General features: G+C 39.5%; 1 protein-coding gene across 1 annotated transcript in view; it reads left to right on the plus strand.

Moving 5' to 3' along the window:
* Positions 1-27,208, plus strand: part of LOC117560206 (collagen alpha-1(XXVII) chain A-like) — a 111,708-nt gene that overhangs the window by 70,587 nt on the left and 13,913 nt on the right. The window contains exons 13-32 of the mRNA XM_034237048.1: positions 1,988-2,041; positions 3,838-3,882; positions 6,242-6,295; positions 7,080-7,124; positions 7,828-7,881; positions 9,180-9,233; positions 10,102-10,155; positions 10,239-10,292; positions 10,530-10,583; positions 10,709-10,753; positions 13,694-13,747; positions 13,844-13,888; positions 14,196-14,249; positions 14,877-14,930; positions 17,069-17,122; positions 18,290-18,343; positions 24,947-25,000; positions 25,265-25,309; positions 26,192-26,236; positions 26,423-26,476. Coding sequence (XP_034092939.1) covers positions 1,988-2,041; positions 3,838-3,882; positions 6,242-6,295; positions 7,080-7,124; positions 7,828-7,881; positions 9,180-9,233; positions 10,102-10,155; positions 10,239-10,292; positions 10,530-10,583; positions 10,709-10,753; positions 13,694-13,747; positions 13,844-13,888; positions 14,196-14,249; positions 14,877-14,930; positions 17,069-17,122; positions 18,290-18,343; positions 24,947-25,000; positions 25,265-25,309; positions 26,192-26,236; positions 26,423-26,476 — 1,026 coding nt within the window. The remainder of the gene's footprint in view (positions 1-1,987; positions 2,042-3,837; positions 3,883-6,241; positions 6,296-7,079; positions 7,125-7,827; positions 7,882-9,179; positions 9,234-10,101; positions 10,156-10,238; positions 10,293-10,529; positions 10,584-10,708; positions 10,754-13,693; positions 13,748-13,843; positions 13,889-14,195; positions 14,250-14,876; positions 14,931-17,068; positions 17,123-18,289; positions 18,344-24,946; positions 25,001-25,264; positions 25,310-26,191; positions 26,237-26,422; positions 26,477-27,208) is intronic.

The following is a 27,208-nucleotide window of genomic DNA, read 5'->3' on the forward strand; positions in this document are numbered from 1 at the left end:
AAATACCTTTTTCTTGCACTGTACTATTACAGAAATAAATGCAGTTATATCCGAGTCGTTGACACGATGCGTCACTAAATTGAAGGTGAGGAAAGCATACCATCAGTCACAAGGATTTATTATTGTTTGAATGTGAGATCAGACTGACTGCAAGTTCGAACACAAAGACTTACATTCAGTCAGCAGATTCTATTTCTATAAGGCCAGAAACAGATTAAAATAAATACATGCTGTATATCTCAAACATCTTTACTCTTACATAAATAGCTGCTATTTACGGGAGGTACAGTAATTAGCATGTCTGGAACAATGTGTGGCGGCCGCAGCAGGACCCGGTCATTATGAGAGGTTCTGGATGCTCTGGGTTTAACATGGCCCTCGAGCTTTCTGCTGATGTGGTTTGTCTCCAGCACCAACAACTGTTAGCAAAACTCAGATTAGCATCCTGTTTACTGCTAAATGGACAGAGTAATGACTTGGCTCTTGCATTTAGAAATACTCCAAGAAGTAGAACAGTTGGCTGCTGATACCCTACAACTGATGGATGTAATGCATACAATGGGGCACTTAGGCTCCTATTTTGTTCATATTTCATATTTCTTTATTTCTAATGTTATGTTTGATGGTCCTAATTGCTGTGCAATTACAGTAGCAGCACTTTTGGTTATCTAACAGTCGGCGGTATTTGTGAACATATAGTCTGTAAATCTTGGACTACATGGTTAAAGTGGAACAGGTTTATTCTGCATTTGCATGAGTGGTACTTTAAGCAATCATTGAAACATATCATCCTCCAATGAAATGCACCTTTTGGTCCTTTTTTACAACAAATTTCTTATTTCTGTGTTTAAGGAATGTCCGTTAGCATCAACAAAATGTGCATTTCACTTTGATGACTTGGATATAACTCAAATGTAGTTTAGTTTAGTTTTTAATATACAATAAATCAGAATACTACTTGTACGTGTATGTTCCCCGTCAGCTCCATGGAGATTTATGGTGTCTTTCAGATTATTGTTTTGCTCTTCTGGTCCATAACTCTACTGTTTTATTTCACTCAAAGTGCTCTCATAGTTTTGTTTTGAGAAGCAGCATGGAGCGATCTTCATTTTAAATACACTAGCTGTCCCTCACCAAACAGCCGTCAGACAAGGTTAGCAACTAGCTGGTGGATTCAGCGCAGCATTAAGCAGCTAATGAGAAGATATTTCTCTCGGGAGACGATAGAGACCAGCTGGAGACGCTGACAACCTCAAACGATAGCCGATAAAAACATCTGCTCCATGTTTGCTGAGTTTCTTGATAAGCAACAGTTTTTGTACTTCAAAGGAAAACTTTTTCAATATTGAGCAATATACCAATTATTTTCTATAATGTTCGTTTGATCCACAAAATGTCAGAGAAAGTCTCATAGGCTTTAAGTTCAAGGTGTTGTCTTTCCATCTTTAATCGAACGATTTTCATTTTAATTTGATATAAAACAAAAGCAAGAACATCTTGATAATTGCTGCAATGTTAGCATGAATAATTCTCTTCCACGGTTATATTATAACATATTGACTGTCAAAATAGTTGCCCGATTATTTTCTGTTGATCGACTTCACAATAAGACGACAAATAGTAGCACTAAACTGTTAACTGACAAAATGGCAAAATCATTTATATCAAATGAATTTGTTTTCCATTTTTTTTTGTATTACATAATTATGAAACATGCACATTAGACACATCTGATAACTGCATATTAGAAAATAGCAATGGTTACGTAATGCAAGACATATAACAAAAATAAAGAATAGATTGTAAACAGAAAATAAATGAAAACATTATAAACTAGTTTAACAGAGGTGTTAATTAGATATTGCATGTTAAACAAAGCAGACTGTACTTGCATAAATCAAATGGACCCTTTAAATGTAATGGATGTTGTGAGTTTGAAGTGTGTGTGCTGCTGAGAACATAAAAGCCTCTCTGTCTCTGTCCTCAGGGGTTTCCAGGGGACTTTGGGGAGAGAGGACCACCTGGACCAGATGGAGAACCAGTATGTCACACACCTAAACACATAACCAATACACACACATACAAACACACACACACACACACACACACACACACACACACACACACGCACACTATAGAGCAGTGTTTGAACTCACACCCCTGGGCCCTGCTGTTTTAGTGCTGACATTCTGGCCGTGCTGGTGAGTAAATCACAGGCAGTCCTGCTGTTTGCCTCTGTTTTTCTCTTTCATTTGAAGTGAGTTTTTTACTTGAGACAAGTTGTACTGCAGTATTTCATTTCATCCTATCCCGATCATTTAGCTAGGAACTAGTTTTCTAAGAAACCTGCAGTATTAAGGGGGGAAACCAATTAGCTGCCTTGGCTTTCAAATGCAAACCTTTTCCATTCCTCAATGTACACTGACCACCAGCACACACATGCGGTATTATTAGTGGGTCATGTCCAAGAATAGTAAATTATGTAATAGGATGCTGTTTTGAGAAATTGTTCCCAATTCAGAACTGGTTGGTCAGAAAAGACTGTTTCCACATGGAAGACATCAACTTATTTCATCAGCATTTTCACTTTTTTATGATAAAGTCATTCTGGAAATGTAGCACTTCATCAGTCAGAGTGGTAAACTCTAAAATGGAAACATAAAAACATCAGCAGGTTGCTCTTTAACACACTCATAAACATAAGGTGCATTCATGTTTGAGGGAAGACAAATCCTTATGGTTCAGCCCTGTGGATCAGACAACACTCTAAATACATCTTTCCTGAGCCCTGTTTCTGTCAATGATGCATTAGATCTCTGCATATGTCCCTTTAATAATCTACTGGTTTATTAACTCCAAGGGGACATACTTACATATTTCTGCCATACATGAGCCACTTTTCCCTGCATTTGAGAAAAGGAGGTTTTGTGATTATTACTTCTCCCCACTGTCTCTTTTATTACGACTTACTTTTATTAGTTAATCATTAAGTATAAAAAGCATAAAATCCATGTTTCATCTTTCTTAGCAAAACTATATCTATAGTCATGCTTGCAGATCTAGCGCTGTGTACTTCTACAATGTCTTGAGCTTAATGCTAACATCAAGCTAACATGCTGTTAGCTTGATTTAGCAGGTACAATATACCATTTTCAGCTTTCTCAGATTAGCATGTTAGCATTCTCACATTGTTAACTAGCAGTAGAAACAACGTGCAATTGAGACTAATGGGAAAGCTAAACTTTTTGCAGGAATTTGGTCAACTAATAATGATGATAGCGCTAAAAGAAAGGTAAAGGATCATTAGTTCTTTAGACATTTCAAAAAAGTGGTGCAACTTCATGGTGGTGCTAGCGGAAAAGCAAAGAGTCACAAGGGTAGGGTTTGTGAAACCATGATTGTTAGTGCCAGTTCTTTGAGGTATTTCACTATATAAGTGAAAACTTTGGCAAGCTAGTAGTGCTAAAAGAGAAAAGTCAGCAAATCACGAGGTCACAGTCACTCATTCATCCTCTTAGGACCATGAGGATCTTTACAAAAGTCCATCTATCTCTTTCATTTTGGAGTAAGAACCAACCTGCAGATTTAAAACAAGATCATTGGGATGATGGGCTCACACACACACACATACACACACATACACACACACACACACACACACACACACACACACACACACACACACACACACACACACACACACACACACACACACAGCCCCCTCTCATAAGCCGTGATGAACACTGACCCTCTCTTCTGAGCATGTTTGTTTTAAAAAGAGCCAATAACCCCAGAAACGTGCACCTTCTCCCTCGTCTCCCTCTCCTCTCTGAACAGGGTGATCTGGGAGCCCCCGGTCCAAGCGGAGTTCTCGGACTTATTGTGAGTAGCACTGTGTGTGTGTGTGTGTGTGTGTGTGTTTCTCTGTTTGTAATCTGTGTTCTCTCTTCAGTCTAAACATCCTATTTTCCCAGACTCTTATTCCAGAAATACAAAGCTGTAAAGAACCGATTTAAATGAAACAGAACAGCTTCATTCATTCTCAATCCAGAATCTAAATCTAGTTTATTGCCAGGTACGTTTAAGGAATTTGCTTTGGTGTACAGTGGTGCAAACAAACTGTAAACAACACAAGAAAAAAAGTTGTAAGAGGTTAAAGACCTAATGAATTTAAAAAGAAAATATTAAAAAAAAAAGATTTAACATTAACAAAGAATAAAGACAAGTATTTGCACCAAATGTGTATATACAAAAGAAACAAAAAAACTAAATTAGCTTTGGTGGACATTGACACTGCCAGCCACTATCTCAGCAGGGACTGTACACATATCTAAAATAGTGAAACGGATGGTTTTTGGAATAGATCGCAAAGTCTAAATGACACATCTTGCTGTCCCACTTCCTGTCAGGTTGAACATGACAGTGAGTGATGAATCAAACAGGCCTTAACGAGGCGTCTTGTTTTGAATCCCTCTCTTATTAACTATTTCTGCACAGGAACTGTCACCTTGCCTTCCTTGCCTGCTCTGCCACATGATTGCGTGTGATTATAATGTGTCCCTGGTTTCTCTTGTCCCGTCTTCATCCTCCCGCTCTATTCTGGGCCGGTGGTGGCAGCAGGCCTGTAATTGGAGGTCTGATTACAGCTCTGCTCCAGTGTCCTCTGAGTCCATCCAGCCGAGTGTTTACTGTACGAGACGCACCAGCACTCAGCTGCACTTCAGAGATATAAATATACAAACACCCCGCTCTAGGGACCGCACACCTCAACTCTGGGTGAACACTGGATGCTCTTAAAGAAGTATTTAAACAACTTATCACAAAGAAATATAGTGCGGCTTTCCTGAACCGCAGTGACATTTAATGTCTTCGATGCTCTCGAAAAAAAAGCGTATTTCCCTCGACATTCTTGGGAGTTTTGCAACTGGGGTGGAAGTTTAAAAATAATTTTGGGACACAACATCTTCGTGTTATCCTGCATTAAAATGATGCATGATGATCAATTGTTTTTAATATCTTTTCTATGTCTGTCATATTGTTTTTTGTTGAGGTTTGTGTTGTTTGTCTGCTTAGATGCATGTCTTTTTGTTGCATGTTTATTTGTTTTTATGTTTTCATGGAGGACAGCGCGTGTCCTTGATATCTTTGTCAAAGGAATATTGTTCTTCCTTTAATATATTTTATAATTATACAAACAATAAGCCCCAATAAACACAGGTTGTGGTGCTGGCTGCCTTTTGGCACGCATTCATAATAAACCCTAGAAATCTGAATTTAATTAATTGAATGCGGGAGGCGTGTGGTGCAGTGGGTTGTGCGTTGGTGTTCAAACCCCACTGCAGTCAGCATGTCGTTGTGTCCCTGAGACACTTCACCCCAAATTGCTCCTGTGGGGATTGTCCACAGTATTGAGTATGTGAGTCGCTTTGGATGAAAGCGTCTAACAAGTAACATGTAATGTAATGATGTAATGTAATGTAATTAAACACATTAGACAGTGTAATATATTGGATTTCTTCATGCATTTCCACAATTTGGACACATAAGCATATGATATGAACAGCCGCATATTTTCACTTATTAGAAAGCATTAGATTTGCTTAGCTGAAGAAGAAGAAACTCTACAAACTGTCCACCCTGAATACCAAACGCAGTGACATGCATTATCTAACACACTGAGCCAAGGCCACCCTGTAGGTCTCTTCATGCAGAAAATGCAGAGCAGCAGAGGAATACAAACAAGATAACTACTAGCAGCCTGTGATGCTGTGACAACATCTCTCTCCATCTCACACATTGACAAGAAAGCAGCCAATCAAGTCTTTAATCGCTTCGTCTAATAGATCCTTACTAAATGAAATCAAACCCAGTTCTTTTGTGTCATCACCATTTCAACCTCATTCTACAAAGATTCCAGCGATGGTTGATTTGTTTCCAGTTGTGGAAAACAGCTTTTGTTTGTTACATTCAGATTATTTAATTTAGGCTTCAGATGAAACACAGTCTTGGCTTCAGGCTGCGAGATACAGTCTGTATCTCCTAAAATGTGGTCATATATGACCTCCCATTGATTTGTGTTGTGTGCAATGTGATGGCTCCATCGTAGATAATCTGGAAGCAAGACAGTGAGGCTTATTGTTTTGTTTAATCAATTGTGTGTGTTAAATGGAAGTCATGTGTTTATCAGTACTTTGGAAATGATGTCACTGAGTTTCTGATGTGTCCCTTGTCCTCGCAACAGGGTGATATGGGACCTTTGGGAGAGATAGGCCTTCCAGGACCTAATGGACTGAAGGTAATCACACACACACACACACACACACACACACACACACACACACACACACACACACACACACACACACACACACACACACACACAACACACACACACACACACACACTCACACACTGAAGGAATTATTATTATTCTTTCAAATGATTCAAATATTTTGAGTGACTTAAGTTGCGTAACAGAATGATCAAATGTTGTGAAAAATACACAACAGGAAGTTGGCCATTTAGATTTTAATGTGACATTTTGTAATGTGCACATTAAAATCTAAATTGTTTGGCTTTTACAGGTTGTGTACAGCAAAAAACAACTCCTACAGAAAAACCTGATCAACTTTAAATATTGGCAGTAAAACCTTCATGAAGAAAGGTTTTTAATGTCTTTAATTTCATTAGAATAACCTTCCCGTGTCATGGTGGCCATATTTCACTATTTGCCATGGAACAGGAATTTGTTATAACTCCAATTGACATTGTCCAATCTGCACACAATTTGATACAAAAGCTGCGATACAACATCCACACAGTTAAGTTAACAATGATCATACAAACAACCCCAAATACGAGGGCAATTTATTGCTTTATTTTATATCCATTTCCCTCCTGGGACCAATAAAGGATCTATTCATCAAAACTTGTTCGCCTTGCCTTATCCAGTCCAATAGAATTGCAGATAAGCACTTTTGGAGACTGATTTTAGTAGCCTATGTACCATTGAGACTGAATTGTAGTTGAAGTCTGGCTTGGGGAGTCCTTTTCTTACTTATGTGTTGCTTTTGTTCCAGGGGGTGCTGGGAAATCCAGGAGAACCAGGACTGAAAGGTGATAAGGTGATCTGAATATTCCTGTTATTGGCCTGTGTTTGAGCAGCATGTGATGGATATGTACTCCTTTGCATCCGACTGTAGCCCCCTCTGTTTAACCTTTAGACATACAGTAGAGCATGCTTTCATTTATTCAAACCTTCAACCAAACAGATACAAACCTCTGATGATGTTTTAAACTCACATTAAGCATGAGATTTGTGATTTACTTCCCACTAATATGTATTCTTCTTATGGCATTTCTATGACTTTCATTGTGTGATGAGTTTCCTTTAGTGCAACGAGCAACCTTGTGTTGAATTGAAAAATACGCTTGTTGGATATCCTGCAGAGACAAGATCCTACCACTGAAATGTTTTAAAACAAGATTGATCTTCTAATAATGATCTGAATGGTTCACCCACATTAAGCACTTTAGATCTATAAGAAAGCTACTCATGCACGCTGAATTAATCATTTGACTGTAATTACTGTTTAAAGCTGGTTTATTCCAAAAGACATGTGGGTGTACATGAAGGCCATCAGAGCCTTTCATAAAACAGATTGACGCCACATGAAGAACTTGGCTAATGAACAGTCTCATTGTGAGCGCGTGTTTATCATGCACAGAGCGTGTAATTAGTGAAGTCTGTTAAGGAGGCTGAATGTGATCGAGGAAGTAGGAAGTTACAATTCTTCCTAATGTTCTTCATTGCTCTCTCTACGTCAGGGTGAAGTTGGGATTCCTGGACAGCAAGGGGAGATCGGGTACAGAGGAGACAAGGTAGGTCGCTAAAGCAACATTTACCATGTTTGAATGTCATAAAAGTTCAACCACACACACTCTCCTGCATGCTGCATCCAAAACACACTTCAGGGTGTTACACAGCCTTTGATCTTTTTCTGTTTTTACCATCTTATTGTAGACATATACAATTTCCGCATTTATTTGCACATTAGTCACCTGCAACATTCTCTTGCACTATTTTATTTCTATTCATTTTCCTTCTAACACAACTTTTATTGATTTATTTTTATATACATTATGTTGCATTGTTCAAGGAGCTTGGGACTTAAGATTTGAGTCTATAGTACGGTGGCCTACAGGTGCTAACGCTTACATTAGGCCAAAACGTGCTGCAGCTTAAAAAATGTTGCATACATCAAAACAGAGAAATGTGCGAAACGCCTTCAAATGAAGAAACGACAAAAGCTCAGAACACAACGGAAGCCAAGGGACACTAAAAGGTGACGCACACAGCTGGGACCGGAGCGGTTTGTGACCTTCAGGATTATATAGTTGGCCATTTCTTCTTTATTTGTATCGGTTATGAAACTGCAGTCATTCCCCCTAATTGAATTGTGTTTGGCCGTTGGAGCACGTTTGCACCTGTCGGCCACCGTACTTCAGCTATTGTGAATATGACACTAAAGCCTTTGGATCTTAGTAATGCAAAAGTACAAACAAAACAATACAAACGAAAAAAGACATTGACATTTTATTATGCCATAGTTAATGTTATATGCATTAAATCTGTTTATTTACTTTTAGGTCTTATTAGCTTTCTTGTGTGTGACATGATATGAGATTATGCTATATTGTTTGAATTCATTGAAAAAGTGTGTGAAGGTTGGCTTGGTTCCTGACCATTTGTTCTTTCAAAGAACATATTATTTCCAAAAAGAATAAATACAGCATGCCATTTTTCTTCCAATCTTGACTAAAATAAAGCATGGAATCAAACTGATTTATGAACATTCATATTAAGTTTCTTTTTGAGAAGAAGAACATTCTTGTTTATCTACACGGTGATAAAATAGATGCTCTCTTTACCAAAGCCACTGTTCCTTTGCATAACGACTTAGCCAGATGTGTGCTGTGCAGTGTATGTAAACTCCTCATTTTGTCTGTCTGTGTCGGCAGTCTCAGACATGTTAGCATCAGAGAGCAGAGATCCCAGGAGATAACAGGAATACTGAGCAGAGTCGTCCATGTGGAATGTTTTCTAATTCCCTGAGAAAGAAATCAGGGTTCTGAATTCTATCTGTAGTTTTTTACTATGTGTTGTTTGTGTTTTACAGGGCATCCAGGGGGGTCCGGGGTTACCAGGGGTCCAAGGAAAACCAGGACCACAGGTGAGTTTTGGCTTGAATGAGTAGAAATACATGACAAATGCATGGAGGGAATTTAATCGGAAAATCGAATGATTTATTGGCCAAGAATTAGATCCATTCTGGGATAGAGGGAATTGAGTATTCCGGTTCAGGTTATTTACTTGTACCCGTAGGTAGATGAAAGACAAGGTATCCATTGTGACATAGATAACAGGCAACTCTTTCAAATAACCCCAGGCTCCACCACATGTAAATACTGTAGTCACTTTTACATGAACAATCAAATAAATAAATGAATTCATTTGAATGAACAATATTGAATAAGGTATATATAATCTCCATGCTCACAGAAATGCCCACTAAAACATAGAAAGTGTCTAAAGTACAGCTAATATTTGTTCTATTCTCAAGTAGACACATTTTACAAAAAAATGATTATTTTTAGAATTAAAGACAACTTTTGTATTGTGTTTATTTTGTAGAAAGTTTTAATAAGCAAATACAACTGTTAACTAGATCCCTTTCTTTGCTTTTGTACGTTTTGGTATAGATTTACTACTATATGAATAAAGTCAATAAATACTAAAGTGTTTAAATAAATACAAATAAAAGGCTTCACTTTCAAGTGAGTGTTGTTATGTAAAGGATTTGGGGAATAATAATTAGAGAACAAGACCTACAACATCGTATGTGTCCATCCATACAGTTAAGGTTAACTTAGCTTAGCATAAAGGCTGTAAACAAGGGGAAACAGTTAACTTCTAGCACCACTAAAGCTCTATAGTCTTATAATGCACACATATGCAATACAGGGATTTAAGCTACTCTTATCAAATATACAATTATTCATTAAAGACATTACTCATGTTCTCTTCTGTTTTTGTCACAGGGAAAGCTGGGAGAGAGAGGCCCTGCTGGAACATCTGGACCTCCAGGCCCCGAGGTTTGTTTGTACATCCCTGCTTTAAATGTGTGAGTCTGTGCAGGGAGACAATAGAAAACTGATTGTATCATTGATCATGACAGGGTTTTCCTGGTGACATGGGACCACCGGGAGAGAACGGCCTTGAAGGACCAAAGGTGAGCATCAACTGGTGAAGGTTTTAAAACATAAAGCAGAACAAGAGCAAGAGACTGCAGTCATGATAGCAGCTCTGTGAAATGTTATGTTATATATATTTCATATATTTATTTCAGTCCGGACCAAAGTAGTGGACCAACTGTGACGGACACACTATTCTTGGTTAAAACATCTGTGTCATTACCACATTTACATTTAAACATTAGCTATCATTTTCCTGCTTTTTCCCCTTCCAGGGAAAGCTGGGGCTCCGAGGTTTACCGGGGCCACGAGGAGTGCCTGGCTCGGAGGTAAGTCACCGCCCACATCACAACGACCCCAGAGCACCAAAGGACGTTAAAGTTTTTACGGCACCAGGCTCTTCTTTATGTCCCCAAACATAATTCATGCTAAGATCAATATCATCTGTTTCCAGGGAGACGAGGGCCCGATCGGACCACCCGGCCCAACAGGACTGGAGGTGAGTTAGAGGATATGTGAAGACCACCAGGATCACTAGTGTAGTATTAGTGTAGTGTGTGTTTAGTGATGGTCTGTGTGTTTCTTCAGGCCAATCAAACCTATGTGCATCATTATGGTTTCATTCAGTATCCTTTGTTTCAATGCAAATAAGCTGTATTGGCATGATATATCAAAGACCTGTGTACAAAGTAGTGGGGACCATTTTTAATCATTGACAGATGATTAGCATAAATAAACACTTTGCAAATATCAATAATTGACCAACTACGTAATAAAAAGGCACTAAACAACATGAGCAGTGAGCTGCATCACTCAGAAACACTCCGCAGAGCTTTTTAACTTACTGTGAGGTAACAAAAACAGATTTGGCTGCAAATGAACATTTTGCACATGAACTTTTCTCCCTACATCTATACGGTACAATAGTTTCTGAGGATCGGGATATGGATCATCTCTGGATTGTTTATTTTGTTAAAGGAAACCTCTCATGACTTAAATCCTTATAGTTCTCAAGTATTCATCCGTTCAAGCTTTATGTAGTAAAATAAGTTAGAGGCTTCATTTCAAATAAAGCAAAGTAAAAACAATAATTAACACAAAACAAATCTGAAATATTTAAGTGCAAATGACAGCTGAAATAAATCTAAGGCAAATTATCTCATTTATCAACTAAAAGAAGAAGAAATGAAAATAACTAGGAGAAAATAAAATCGGATAAAAGGGACAAAAGCCTAAGATTGTTCTGGATGAAATTCGATGGAACACCGGATTTTTGGAGCACAGTACAGTAAAGTAACAAAAGTCAGAGAGGACAGGAAAGGGACAGAAAGTCTATGAGCTTCAGTTTGAATTTAAATCTGTTTGCATGCTCAACTAACCCACTTAGCATGCTGTGAGCAACCTAGTCTGCAGTAAAAGCCAATCATTTCACTCTGCAGTGTGATAACATAGACAGCTTACTGTAAACCAGTCTCGGTCCCCGACACAGTAAGCCGTATCATTTCATTATTGCATTTTAATTGTGCATCCCAGAGTTTGTTGTGTCACAGTGAGAGTTCATCTGGACTTTATTTGAGGTCATAAAGGGTTGTTCCTGCAGATATGTATAGCTGGAGTTTTTATGGAGGTTCTTATGTCCTGCCTCCAGACGATCGTCCATTCACAGCGCAGGACCGTGTGCAATCCATATTCCCGTCCACCAGGGGGTGATAACTGCCATCACCATGTTTATAGGTGGCAAGATTTATAGCGGCCATCAAGTGCTGGGAGATTTGAATGGGTCACTGCAGAAACACAAGCTTTGTTGACTTTATTTCTCATTTCTCGCTTCAATGAAGGGCAAAGAAAACTGACCATAACAATTATAGACATGCTTTTAACTGTACTCTTCTACATTTATAATGTTTATTTATCAGTCTAGCTTTTATTTTTCTTACTCGCAGTCACTTTATACTCCCCCCCACTTCCTGCTTCTAACCGACTCCCTCCTCCATCCCCATCTGAGGGGAAGTGGTGTATGACTCCTCCAGGAGCAGTGATTGATCTCTGGCCAGGTGCCTGATGCTACTCCTCCACCTCCAGCTGCCTTTTAGCTTCACTGCTTTGCTATCAATGACACCCCCTCTTCTATCTGTCTTTCTTTAACCCTCATCATTCCTTGTTGCTCTTCATCCATTTAGTCGTGGACCTCTTAGATTCTCAGAAAATGTGATTTCAACTGTTCAACAAACAAAGCCATGAAGACCTTGCGATTGCAGCTCCAACGCTTTCTAATAACCTTCCTCTTTTGATCAAATGTCCCTCCTCAATTGACACTTTTAAGACAAAACTTAAGACGTACATCCTTTCCATGTTCTTTGGTTTGGTTTCTAGATTTAAAATGTTTGTATTTTTTCTTTTTTTAAGTGATCTCACAATGGTTAGCATGTTTCTGTTTCAGATTTGGACACATGTTTTAATATTTGTTATATTTCTATCTTCAGTTTGTGTGTGGCCTTTGTTGTTGTTATTGTTCTCACTTTGTTGTGATGTTCACTTGTCTTGTGCTGCAATGATGTCGCTCAAAAAGACACAAACCAACCAGCAGGAGACTCAAATCAAATGACTAGAAAGAGACACAAAAAGATTACAAACAGATACAGAGGCTACGAAGAGTTGAAACAAAGCTGCAAACTGACTCAAAAAGACAAAGAAACCACAAATAGTGACACAATAATAAACAGACACAAATAAACTACGAAGAGAATTCAAATGGTGACAAAGAGTGAATGAAAGATGTCAAAAGTGACACCAAGACTACGAAGAGTTGCAAAAAGTTGCAAAGAAACACAAAGAGTATCGAACAAATCTGAAAAGGGGCAAAACAAGCACACATAGTCACTTGATCAATTACACAACCAGGCTAAGTAGGAAATAGGGCCTTAAATGTCTGCCGAGTCGGCCATTGTCTTATAATACACCCATGGTCAACTTAACATGAATACACTTGACATGAGTTTCTTTATTTGTTTGACACGGTCAGTCGTGATAAGAAGATCCTGGACAGCTCATATCAATGATCAGGTTACTCCGATAATGAACTGTGTGAGAGAAATACAGTGTTAGCCTGTACTGTCTTCTGATCGCTGCCAAACCTTTCAACTCAACTGGAATGGTTGAGTCACTCCGTCTCTTGGCGTCTCTGACTCAAAGTTATTGCTGCTGAAAAAAGCACTTATCTTAACCCCGGGACTTACCGTCTGTGAAAGCGGAACATGGTGGTCACTGAACACAAAGGTCCAGTCAGCATCACCTGAGCCAGACGGTCCTGTCAGCTGCACTCTGCCTCCTCAAACTGTCCTCTCACAGGAAGCACATCCTGTATATTAACTGAGGATATATGATGTCGTGCATGAAGTGTTTTCCTCATTATTTACCCTTCTTCTTTGCCCGTTTTCAGGGTAGAATGGGCAGAAAAGGATTTCCTGGGAAGGTTGGGCCAGAGGGAGTCAAGGTGAGTAAAGTCAATGTGATTTTTACTCTTTTGAAACAAAATGTTAACAGTATTGATTGAATTATTGCAAACAAATGCCTTGTTATATCTCTGCAGGGTGAAACCGGTATTACAGGGCTAGTCGGAGCCATGGGAGAACGAGTAAGAAATCAGACTGAGCGGCTTCCATTTTTTTCAAAATTTCAATCCATTCATCCATCCAACTGTGTGTGTGTGTGTGTGTGTGTGTGTGTGTGTGTGTGTGTGTGTGTGTGTGTGTGTGTGTGTGTGTGTGTGTGTGTGTGTGTGTGTGTGTGTGTGTGTGTGTGTGTGTGTGGTGTGTGTGTGTGTGTGTGTGTGTGTGTGTGTGTGTGTGTGGTGTGTGTGTGTGTGTGTGTGTGTGTGTGTGGTGTGTGTGTGTGTGTGTGTGTGTGTGTGTGTGTGTGTGTGTGTGTTGTGTGTGTTTCAGGGTTTGGTGGGTTTCATCGGAGCTGTGGGAGAGGCAGGACTCTCAGGAGAGAAGGTCAAATAACTTTGTGTTTCCTTGTAAATTATTTCATTTAAGTCAAGACACGACAGACAACATATTTCTTTTTCATGCACTGGTGAATTTGGGGATTAAAGAGTTTGGATTTTCTTAAGGTGAAAGAAAGAAAACTAATACAAACATACATATAAATGTTTATTTTGCCAACATTATCTGTATGTGTTTGTAGATTTCTCCTAATCTCGCCAAAAGTTAGCATTAGTTTCATGGTGACATCTATCATTTATAATGTTACCCTATTCACTTGAAGAGTCTACATTTTACAATGCATTTCTTTTAGAGGCTGTTTATTCTTAATTCGTTTTTGAGCCATAAATCTCCACTTCAGTGGAACTCACACGCACCAGACTTTATCTATATTCTTTTTAGAGCGGAGTTGGCTCACATTTTTTCATGGCCAGAATTCCATACTCCTATTTTTAAAATAAGGCAGAGTATTGAACCTGGTTTTATCCAATGTTTAGATTTCTGATCCAGAATTGTATGAAATGTAGCACATATTTAATAAGAAAGAAATTCTCATTTGCACTTTTAGACATACTATTTCAGAGAACCTGTATGGTGCCATCATTAAAGACTGAGTGTGTACTTTGGTGTGTTTAGGGTGATCGAGGAGAGATGGGCCATCCTGGACCTGCTGGAGAAAAAGGATCACTGGTAAGACACAAAGAGCTAGAGTCATGAGAGAGTGGAGCTTGATAGCTTCATTGATGAGTGTATACATTATTCTCTGGCTAAGTGTCATTAAAAAAATCACAAGAAATGCTCATCTCAAACTAAACTGTGTGTGTTATTCCCATGGGAATAAAGTGATGTGGGATTTGGTCAATACAAAACAAAGTGTGCACATCACCTCATGCCTGGAACAGGTTTTCTAACCTCAAGCACGCGGCGGGAGATCTTTACCTGGAAAAGTCTTAACATTGATTCAAACAAAAGAGAAAAACGTTTGAAAGGATAATGTCCAATCATTTATCTCCATGAAAATATTTAAAATCCACGGACACTGCTCCATTATTGTTCTGTGAAACCAATGCCACTAGAATCGTTTGACCTTGAAACTTTACACAAAAATCGGCATGGGTCATTAAACCGATAGTTCCCTTTATAAAAAATGCTCAGTGCTGTTGCAGTTATTTACGTGATCTATGTTTGAACCTATGCAGTGCTTAGTAGTTTCCTTTGTGCGAATGTTGCCTGAAAAGTCCTTAAATTGGATGTTTACAAAGGCGTAGAATCCCTGCATTTGCATTTTTAAGAATAAAGAAACAAAGAATGATTGTGATAGACATGCATCCACATTTGACCTTCAGTCTGCAGGGCATCGCAGTTTTCCTCCAGGTCTTTCATGGGCTGTCACACACCTTGCTCTTTCAAATAGTGCAAACAACCTTTATTTGGCCCTTTAAATGGCCCTGTCTTTGTCAGATGTCCACAGTCTCACCCCCTAATCCCACCAGGAGCGTCTGCGCTGCGGCTGCGGCGTTTTTAGCGATCGCGGCCACTCTAGTCAATGGGTGCTATTCCACCAGACACGCTGCGCCGCGCTGCGCCGCGCTGCGCCGCGGCTCGAAGCGTCCCAGAAGCTCCTCGCCGCAAGGAATTTCTAAAATATAGGATGAATCCTATTTTTGACGTGGCGCAGCGCGGCGCAGCGCGGCGCAGCGCGGCGCAGGCAGGAAGTGGAATGTTCATCCAACAACTGCGAGGCTGCACACACGACGCTCCGCTTCCGCAACGTTTTGAAACGCGCCTGGTGGGTTATGACGCAGGAGGAGGTCGCAGGAGGAGGTCGCAGGAGGAGGTCGCAGCGCGGCGCAGACGCTTCCGGTGGGATCAGGGGGTTAGGTGTACTGAATTCCCAACTGAAGTGAATCAACCTGAAGTCATCAATCTCAGGAAACAGAGAGAAGTTTCCTACTGACATTTCTCTCAAGACGTAGCGAACTCAATACACATGTATCCTGCTCTCTCTGAGCTTAAAACAGAAACAAAGTCTGCATCATACCAAAACCAGCAGACATATTACATGCGTTCACCATTTCATGAGATCAGAGCGGCCTGCTGTGCTATGGGTCTCCACTGTGGACAGATTGTTATTGCACTCAGCTGATCTGACTGAGAATACTCCCCATTACATAGTTGTGCTTTTACAAATGATCCGGCCAAGAGTGAGGTCCAATACAAAGAGGAAAGAAAAGCAGCCCAAAGCGGAATGTTTTCAGATATACTATCATGTCCTCAGTCTGTTTTTCTCTTCTCCACACGGCTCTTATTGTTACAGTAGAGTTGCTCTCCAGGGTGCAGAGCTTTTCTGCAGCTGTGCGTTTGTGCTTTGTGTGTGTGCGACTGAAATCCAATGTATTACCTTTCTATTTTTATTTTGACACTTAAATGTCATTGTTTTGTAATTTTGTCGAAAACAACAATACAGAACAGCAATATCATTGTTTGAGGCATTATGTCAATCAGAATATCCTCATAACAGACTTCCTGTTTTAGTGAAACAGGCAGGTTTCTACAGTGCCTCATCATTTGCATATCATTTTCCATTTTAGTCAAAGCATTCAATAAAAGGCAGATAAATGACATTTTAAACAGAAAGCAGGACCGACAAACATGTTCCTGATATTTAAACAAATACATTTTCCAATTTCTAACTTCAAATTTAAAGTGCACGTACATAGAATTAGTTTGTATATTTACACATTTGATGTTTGACAGAACAATAGTACCATTTGCATGATATTTTGTGTCAGTTGTAATCTGTGTGTGTGTGTGTGTTCCTATGATAGGGTCACCCAGGGACACCAGGGGGGAGCGGGCCGACCGGACCACCAGGAAGACCAGTAAGTCACCACTCTTTAGCACATTTTTAAGATTCAAATGCAGCAACAGCGTAGTTTTGGCAATCAAAAAATAACTTACAGCCTCCTTTACCAATGCAAGATATAATACTATAATAATATATAAGACTCTCGCTCAGAAATGAAAATAAGACATAAAATAGAGCAATTCACATAGTGCATGCACAAAGAAACGGCTTTGCGACCCATGTGTGTGTGTTGTCAATGTGTTGTTGTCCCTCCCTGAAAAGAGTGAAGAGTAGAATATCTCCCCTTATTTGCACAATTTAGCACTTTTACTCCATTATTATCTGCTTTATAATGTTTGTAAATTATCGATATTATTGAGCTGTTATCAACAATACATTTCTGTCCGGAGTAGCAGAAGCATTGCGTAAAGTACAAGTTTAGCGTTTGAACAAAACTGTCTTTGACGATCTGTGGTATCTTTTTAGATGAACATTTTAGAAACATAAATATTGAAATGTAAAAAAAAGTGCCATATATATATAATGGTACATTTTTTGCAAAATGTTGAACTTTTACCCCAATACTTTTTGCTTTGTAATGTTTGCGCATCAATGAGATGTACAGTTAACCACTTTTTAGTTTTGTCTGGATTAGCAAGTACGGCTGTTTTAGGGAAAAGTGTCAAACATGACTGGTTCAAACTCTAACATTTGAACAAAGCTGTCTTTGAGTGTCTCCAGAATGTTTCCGATGACAGTGTGTAGTGTTCTCAGTGGGGAGGGTCTCTCTGAGCGTTATGAGAGCTGGCAGCCTCCTGCTGAACCTGCATTACCCTGCTGTCAGTCAAAAGAGCAACACCTACAACCAATTAGAAGCTGCCCCCCCCACCTCCCCTCGGTGTCCTTGCCACGGTCAGGTTTGACAGAGTGGGGCTGAGCATCTGGGGGGGGGCACCAAAACAAACATAAATACAAGGCTGTGGGGGGGTGCAGCGGGGCGGGATTCCGGGGCAGGCTCTTTAATTGGTGTGAGTGACGGATCCAACAACAAACCCTGTAGTGTGTTCCCAAAGTCAGCCCGCCCCCCCGGGTCAACAACCAGGGGGCTCTGTGCTCTGTCAGTGTGAACCTGAGTTGTATCTCTCCTTCCTCCCCCGACCCCCTTCCTCTCTTCATCCCCCCTTTTTCCTTTGTTCACCAGGGCTCTGCTGGATCAGGGGGGCCGGCCGGTACCAGAGGACCCAAAGGCTTACGGGTAAGTTTCACACCGCTGTGGGTCTCTGCAGTTTCACTGTTGACTGGGGTTCTGGAGGAAGTGTATCATAGTTCACCTTAATTAAAGGGATGGCATGGATGTGTTTAAGGAGGGTCACATAAGAAAAGGTAAGGCAACAGGGAGAAGACAAGATAAGATCAAATAATTCTTTATTGATCCAAGTTGTGCAATTCAGGTGTTATATTGAACTAGCAACAGGAACATGATTAAAACAAGGAAAGGGACAGGTAAGAGTTTAAGAGGAGAAATACAAATAAAGAATATAAGGTTATAATACCTAGTCAGTGTATAACCTACAGTAAATAGTAGCTGGCACACACCTACTTTTGGAAAAGCGAACAAGAGTACCAACAGGAAGTCAACCAACTGCGTATGGTGGCAACAGCAAAATGTAGTTATCCACCTATAAGAGGAAGAGCCACCTAATTCATCTTCACCAGTATGAGTTCATACTACAGTATATTTAGAATGTGCTTGTGCTTGCCATAAGACAGTCCTTTCTGATGGGAAAGCTGTTATATAATGTATATCTTTTAGCTTGTACCACACCAGTAATATTAGCTCGCTGAACATGGAAGATGCTGGTCTATATAAAGATCTCTCTAGTTGTATTGTGTTATTGTGTGACTTGAGTGTTTTAAAGGGTTAGTTTGGATCACTAAAGACACACAATTACACATACACACGAATCAATTGAGGCAGAAAATCCTTTTCTACCAGGAAGAATGTGTGTTTTTATCAATGGAGTCTGGTCATTTTGAAAAGAGCATAGATAAGTGCTTCAGTTCCTATTGAGAAATGCTGTCTGAAAAGGTATAGTAGTAATAATATTATAGAAAAAAAAGAATACACTTAAACTGATATTGATTTTATTTACTAAAATATGCATTACAGCAGTAAATTGTCCTGCAGAGGAGTTACAACAGCAAACGTACCACACAGATAAAATGCTAGAGCATATACATAGAGGCGAGCACACGTTAATACAAATAAAAACAGATAAACCACGGTAACAATTAAGTTGCCGTATTTAAAAAAAGTAAATGTATCACATCAATGATTGTCACTGTCACAGGTAATGGCATGTTTCCTCTTAATAATGAACATGACGTCTGTGGTTTATTTCAAGTCAATCCCATAGGCTGTCTTGCTTCAATTAATACGCGCCTGTTTCTCCACACTGGACGCGTGCCTCCATCTATTATAGGTAATACTGTACTTATTGTGAGTCGCTTTGGATAAAAGCGTCAGCTAAATGTAATGTAATGTAATACACTGACTATAGGTCAAAATCTCACATAACCGGCACTTTAAAACATCCAAGATATCCCTTCAAGAACATAGCATATACTTGGTAAAAGACTTGCTGTAATAAGAGCCATGTGCCACTGCTGTTGTTGAGCCGCTGGAAAAACTTGAGCGGGTGAACATAATGAAGTGATATGGAACTGCCTCTGAACTGAGGTCATGTGTGTTTAATGGACATGGGTGCTTGCAAAACACACTCTGGGGTTCACAGTAAAAGCACGAGTCTGTTTCATCCTTTTTCAAGTCAGCGCTTATTAACAGCAGGAAGAGCTCCAGCCATGATTTTATTCCACATTAATGGAACAATGACTGCGAGTTGAAGGACATGTAAAAAAGAGATCTGAAGCCTGTTCTGTCCATGACATTCTAAATGCAGCTATTCTTGAAGTTTCTTTGCAGATAAATATGAGTGGACATGATTTATGGGTGGGATTAGCAAAGCAAAGATTTAATTATTGGTTTCAAACTCATAAAACATCATTCATAAATACCACAATGGCAGCTTTCAGATTAGAATCAGCTGTGACAGAACAACTTGGTTTTTAAATGTTCCTAAATGTGCAAAACGTAGATGATGATGTGACTTTTACACCATATGATTGGGTTATTCACAGTAGTATCAGCCTGATTCAATTGCTCATTTAGCATTAGCATTACACTGCAAACACATTGTGCCTGTACCCTTAGTCACTGTATTTTCAGATAGATGATATGGTTACGTTGTGAAGTTAAAATCAGATACTCCATTTATCGCAGAGTTGTCTACGGTGGCGGACAGGAACAAACGTGTTACAACGGCCAAAAACGAAATGCTGCAAGATGCTCAAAACATAATGAAAATGGGGACACTAAAAAGTGATGCACACAGCTGGGACCACATTAGTTTTTTTGGCCTTGTAGTTGTCAGTTCCAGGTATAACTAATCATATTAAATATGACTGCATTCCATGCAAATGAAACACAGGCACTCCTATCAGTTGTATTTATTACACCTGTGCTTTTCATGCTTTGGGAAATAAATATGTCAACCTAAAATGAATAAACTGTAGATACACCAGTAACCACCTATGATTAGTCAAATCAAATGAACATCAAAAGTGAAATTGCATACAACTAAAGTCGTCAAAACAAGCAGCTGGAATTTAAATGGAAACCAAATACATTATTGCTCCAAGGAAGTGGCAACAACTAATAAAAAAGGACAATGTAATGACAATGAGGCAAAATGGAGCAGCACACAATAGAATTCATGTTTTGGGGTCAGCTTGACACATCTCTGTTCTTTATGTACCTCTTTTTAAGTTCAGTTGTGTCACCAAACTATTTCAAAGGCTTTTAAGAGATGTTTTTATGCGGTGCACTGAGCCAGCTGGAGAGTGGGATAAAACGACATTGAGCTTTATCTGAACGCCCATGGGAGACGGGCCTCGCTGTGGTTGGCTGAGACATTCTATTGTCTCAAACTGTGTTTCCAATTCAAACTGATGTCTGCAGCTCCCAGTGCCAGTACTGCTGCCTGCTGCTACATTACCCACAGTATGTTGGGTAGTCCAGAGTGGAGAGAGCCAGAGGACATAATGTCGAGGTGTTTCTTTCAGACATTCAGTAAATGTGTGCAACCACAGATATGCACCATGTCTCACCCCCGCTGCCCCAACCAACCAACCACAGTCAGCACAAGAAAGAATTTGAGTTCTCAAATCCATCACTCGTCTGGACAAACACAACTCTGCTTTGTTCGATGTAGAAAATAACCCAAAATGATTGATAAAGGACATCAAAACTAAACCCTTTAAAATATAATGCTGTGTCCCAATTTGGATATGTATACCTGTGTAGTACACTGTGAACTTACTTGCATAGTGCATAACATTCATCAGGCTTGTGTTTTCAAATTGAACAAGGCTCTGCCCTTACACAAAATATTGCAACATTTGACCTCTTCCTCTGCTTCTTTTTCTTCTTCTTTTACAGCTTCTTCTGACAAATTGATAATTGTATTAATTGTAGTCTTGTGTTTTCGGTAGCTACCGCTTTCTCTGCCGCCATTTCTAAGCGTTTGTTAGTCCCTCCCCTTCCAGTGTTCCAATTTCCAATTTGAATGTATGAGTTCACCATCTGCGTACTAGCATTGTATTTTGTCACACTTATGTGAACTAACTTATGCGCTCAAAATAGGAAGTGTAAGAACACAAATTGAGACATAGCATAGTTGGAGACAACAGCTCTTTTGAGTGAATGTCCACCATGAGGGAATGTGTCATTCATACAATGAGTTCAACTCTGAAGAAAACAGGCTGTACAACTTTTACACTGACTTAAACACCATGTGTCTTTTAGCACTTGGCTCTAGGAATGCACTTTAATGTTGTCAGCAATGTAACATCTGGCCTCACTCTCAGAAACATTGGCACCAGAATGTTTTCTAACATGGAAAAACTGTAGAGTCAGAGATAAAAGCGTTTACATAAGCAAAGTACCAGTGTTTTATTTCCATTTCTTGCAACTTACAGAGGCCCTGTTATGCTTTTTTCTGGGTTTTGCCTTTCCTGAAGTGTGTTATATAGGTCTGCAAAGGCTAGAACCCATTTGTTCCCTCCAGAGAGAGTTTCTCCCTCCCCCCCCCTGTCTGAAACACCTCCATTGGACTCCTTTGTTTACTTCCTGAACACAGCGACATCACATAAAACACTCACCCTTCTATTGGCTAGCGCTCCAACATATAGTACCTGATAAGGGGGGGGGACATCTCTAAGCGGTTGACCAATCACAACAGAGCTGGCCAGCGAACCAATCAGAGCAGACTGGGCTCTGGTTTCAGACAGAGGGTAAAAAGGCAGTATGAGAGAAATAAAGAGCTTTTTGAACATTAAAGCATGGAGACATTAGAAGCAGACAATACTGATATACACCTGAAAATGAGCATAATATGGTCCCTTTAAGAAAAATAGTACTTCCACCACCCTCTTCTCTCTGTTTGTCTGTGTTTTTGTTTAAAAAAAACATTTGAATGGTTGTCAGCCATGAAAAATCCTTTTTACTATTCATGTTTTTTTGTTCTTCGATTAACCACTCACGTTTGGCCTACAAATCTTCAGCTAATGTTCTCCATATTGAGGAGCATATTCATCTCATGTGTTTATTATTGAACTAGTCAATATAGATGTTTCTGATTATTTTCAAATGCCCCTGCTTCTGCGCCTTTTCTGCCTTTGTTTGAAACTTCTGCTACAAATCAATGTGCAATTAATGAACTGTAAGGCCTTGTACTTGAGTGATAGTGGTTTTCTCCGTGGCCTGGTACCACACCGGTTAATCCGGCTATATAAACGCTCGCAGTGGGTAGCAGGTACCCCAGACAGGAATGTTAATGAGCGCTGCTTATCCCGCTCTACGTATAATAGGCTTATATCCCTTCAGCTTTACTCCCCGTGTGCCCGGTCATCACACACTCACACAACAAGGCTGCCTGTGTGGCTGTGTCATGTTATATTTGCTTTCTTTTACTAAGAAAATCTTGTTATTTATAATCTCTGGTAGCTGTGATTCATGTCAGAGAGCCAGCATCTTCCAGTGTGCAGATGAGGAGCTGCAGGTCCAGAGCAGATGACTGCCATTTATTATCACTGCTCTGCACTGGCAGCCTTTAAGCACTGCAGACTTATTTTGTTTGACAGTTGCACCCATGTAATCTAAACAGTCAGACTGTTCTTACAGTGTGTGTGTGTGTGTGTGTGTGTGTGTGTGTGTGTGTGTGTGTGTGTGTGTGTGTGTGTGTGTGTGTGTGTGTGTGTGTGTGTGTGTGTGTGTGTGTGTGTGTGTGTGTGTGTGTGTGTGTATAGGAGTGACACCCTTTAGAATCAAAGATTAAAAAGGGTTTACTATCATATGCACAAAAGCTAAAGTTGTTGGCAATGAAAATATTGTGCAACATACAATATACTTGTAGAAAAAGGAATTCAAATAATACAATAAAATAGGGCAAGGGAGACTATGGAGAGAGTATTTCTACCAGTGCTGGGATATTTATTTAAAGGTGGGGTAGGTCATTTTGGAGAAACCAGCTCGAGTGCGCTAGAATTTGAAAATACACAGCCGGAAAAAATCTGCCACTTCCTCACAGAGCCCCTCCTCCAACACACACAAACGTGCACATGACCAATGAGGGCACGAGATAAGTTTGTGCACAGATGGAAGGCTGACAGGCAGGTAGGCCATCCAGTTATTTTAGCCGGGCCGGCTCAGATGATTGGTCGTGCTTTTTACAGCGCCACGGCTTCCACAGATGACGTTATTTTATGGATTTTTTGTCAAAGCACTTCAGATATTCATTGCTATCGGGATGTTAAGAGCATTCCATGGAATATAACAACAAGTATATCTCGAGCCGGTTTCTCAAACTTACCTACCCCACCTTTAAGTAAAAGTAGGAAAACCATCGATAAATAAATGTAAATTTAAGTTCAAATTCATTAAATTGTTTTATTTTATTATGGAAAAGAAATAACACATCTATCAACCTTTGTCTGCTCTATTCTCTGATTATCGCCATATGCCATTGAAAAACTAATATTGGTCACAAGTAAAACAATTGTAAAAAATATTACTTAAGTAATGGTACAGAAGTATTATCAGTAAAGTGTCCTTAAAATATATTAATAAAATATAGAAGGTTAAATTAATTACTACGCACATTGTCTAATTTTAAAGTATTTTAATCAGAGAATGTTTGATCTTGTTGATCTTGGTGTTATCACTCACAACTACAGGTTAAATAAGCACTTTTATTTTTGTCTACATCTGAACAATTTCAGTTACTTTGCATACTACTGGGTCAATAAATATATACATATGTTTTATGTTATATAAGCATGTTTTTTTAATGTAAGCAGTGACTAGTAGTGTGAAATACAGGTAGTGCCGTATAAGTGCAATAGTTTCCCCTGAAATGTAGTGGATTACCAGAAAGCTAATGTGTATTCAATGGAAATACTCATAGTACATTATGTCAAAAAGTGTACTTTAGTACAGCACTTGAGTAAATGTACTTGTAGTTATTGATTAATTTTGTGCACACTCACTTTCACACACACACATTTATACAAACATGACTTCCTTATGACCCCGGAAAAGTGTAGTTTACAGCCGGTCACTGCCTCTGACAGGGGGCCGTGTTGGTCTGAATGCAGTACACAGAGATGTTTGTTTACAGCTGTCTGGCTGTGTTACAGTGACCTCTGTTGGTGAAGTGACAGCTGTCAATTTCTGTTTCAGGGAGCGATAGGGCCCGACGGTCCAACAGGAGAGATGGGGTTAGAGGGCAAGGCGGTAAGAAATCTCACTTTATCTCATGCATATACTGACATTTCCTAGAAACATTTACAAAATCAAACTGTGCGTACACAAACATAATGACAATAACATAGAATGTTAGTGTATAAATGATATCCTCCAGCATACACAGTGTAAATGTATCTTTTGCACCAAAAGTAGAGAACTGCACATCTCCTCCATCCTCTCAGGAGGCAGGAAGTATCCAGTGAAGTGATGTGTCAGCACAAAGCTCCCTCTCATCCTTACCTCTCTCCACAGGGCTCTGAGGGTCCTCCAGGAAAAATAGGTTTCCCTGGACCACAGGTAAAGCACTCGAGCACTTTTTCCACTTTTCCTCTCCTTCCTGCTGTATATTTTGTAAGTTGTTATGTTCCTCTGGAGAGGCGAAAGCATCAGGATGATTTAGAAGACGTACCTGATACCATCAGGGCGGAGGACCACGGGCAGATTTGACTAGAGAGAAACGTCTTTCTGCAGATTTACATACAAGACAAGCCGACTTATTTCCACATCTGGAGGGATTTAAGGAGATTTACTCCATTTAACTCGATGCAGGCATATCTCTCTGACAATGCTAAACTTTATCTACAAAGAAGGTTTGTAAACTCATTTGTTAGGGGTGAATTCTCAAGAGCAAATAGAAAAAGGTTGATAAAAACTTGGAATAAGAAAAGCAAGAGAAAAGATTGCAAATAAATCAATTGCTTTTACAGTTTCTTATACAGAAGTGCTCCGTAGAAATGAAGGTACAAAGTTCAAACTCTCTTTCCCTCCCTTTATGGGGATAATGACTTCAGGTTCTTTGATCAATGATGTTTCCTTTCTCCTCCTCTCCTGCCTATCTTTAGCTATAGGATTATTAAAAAGCACAAAAAGTGATCTTTAAAAAAACACATAGAGATTGTTGGGCGATACAGTCGTTTTGGGGAATGCTGCTCTTCCCCACTTTTCCAAACTCATAAATGCCTTTAAACAGATATGTGATCAAATAGCTTAACCATGGGCCCATAGGCATCCAGGAGTTGAGTAAGCAAGTAAACTAAGGAGGGGTGACGGGTGCATTTTATTATTCAAGCTTTGTCTGAGGGGAGGCCAACAGGCTGTACTTGAAATATAATATTATTACATAAATAGCTTGTTTTTATCCCGACTTATATTTTCTTCCTTTGAATTGTGTCCGTACAGGGGAAGATCGGAGAGCCGGGGGAATCCGGATTTAAAGGTTTTCCTGTGAGTTCACTTTGCTTATTCATAGAAATGATATGATAATAGTGATAAATAAACTTTAAGTTTAAGAGATTCAGAAACACAGATGAACCCCACAACTATTTGATCACAGTCAACAAGCTATGCATGCATGCAAAGTATTATGAATGTAAGATGATGTGTTTTTTAAACCTACTTTACTGTCTGCAGGGTATCCAGGGACCCTCAGGACCTCCAGGGGACAAAGGAATATCAGGCGAGCCGGTACGACCCGACCATCTTCTTGGTCTCTTTCTCTTCTCCACATCTTAACCCACGACATACAGCATCTCATGATTGTTTTATTATCAATTCATCTGCCCATATTCAGCAAATCTGATTTAGGATTAGAATGTAAATCAGATATCATTCATCTGTCCCACAGCGGGAAGTTTCACATTCTTACCGCAAATGGCAAAGTGTAGATAAAAGGCAAAATAAAACATTAATACAATTAAAATGACATAAGTATTCATCCGAGGTAGACAATATAAGAGACAGCATTATAAAAGTATGTGCACGCATACATGCACTGAAGTAGCAGCCAGTTATACCAGTAGTAAATAGTCCAACGTTGAATTGCAGTCTATAAAATGTCAGGAAAGTATGAAAAAGTCCCTCCACCTTTTTTGTCTCTTTGACCAAAGTCAAAATATTCAATTTAAAGTCACATAAAACAAAGAAGAGCAGGAAGAAATGTAAAGAGTTTTGAATTCACGCTAAAGAGTCCTGAATAGAAAAAGACGAGTCACCAATAATAGAGACGGGTATCCTCGTTTGCTTTCATTGGTACGAATGAATCAGGCTCATTTTCTCGTGTTTCAGCAAAAGCTTGTGCTTTCACACTCTGGCAGCTTAAGGCAGCTTAAGGCAGCTCACCTCACACAGCAAAAGGAAAGACACATACAATGGGAAGGACTGGATATCAAGTCTGTTTGGATTGTTAGGGCTGCACTT

The sequence above is a fragment of the Gymnodraco acuticeps genome, unplaced genomic scaffold (assembly GCF_902827175.1).
Source record: "Gymnodraco acuticeps unplaced genomic scaffold, fGymAcu1.1, whole genome shotgun sequence".
NCBI lineage: Eukaryota > Metazoa > Chordata > Actinopteri > Perciformes > Bathydraconidae > Gymnodraco > Gymnodraco acuticeps.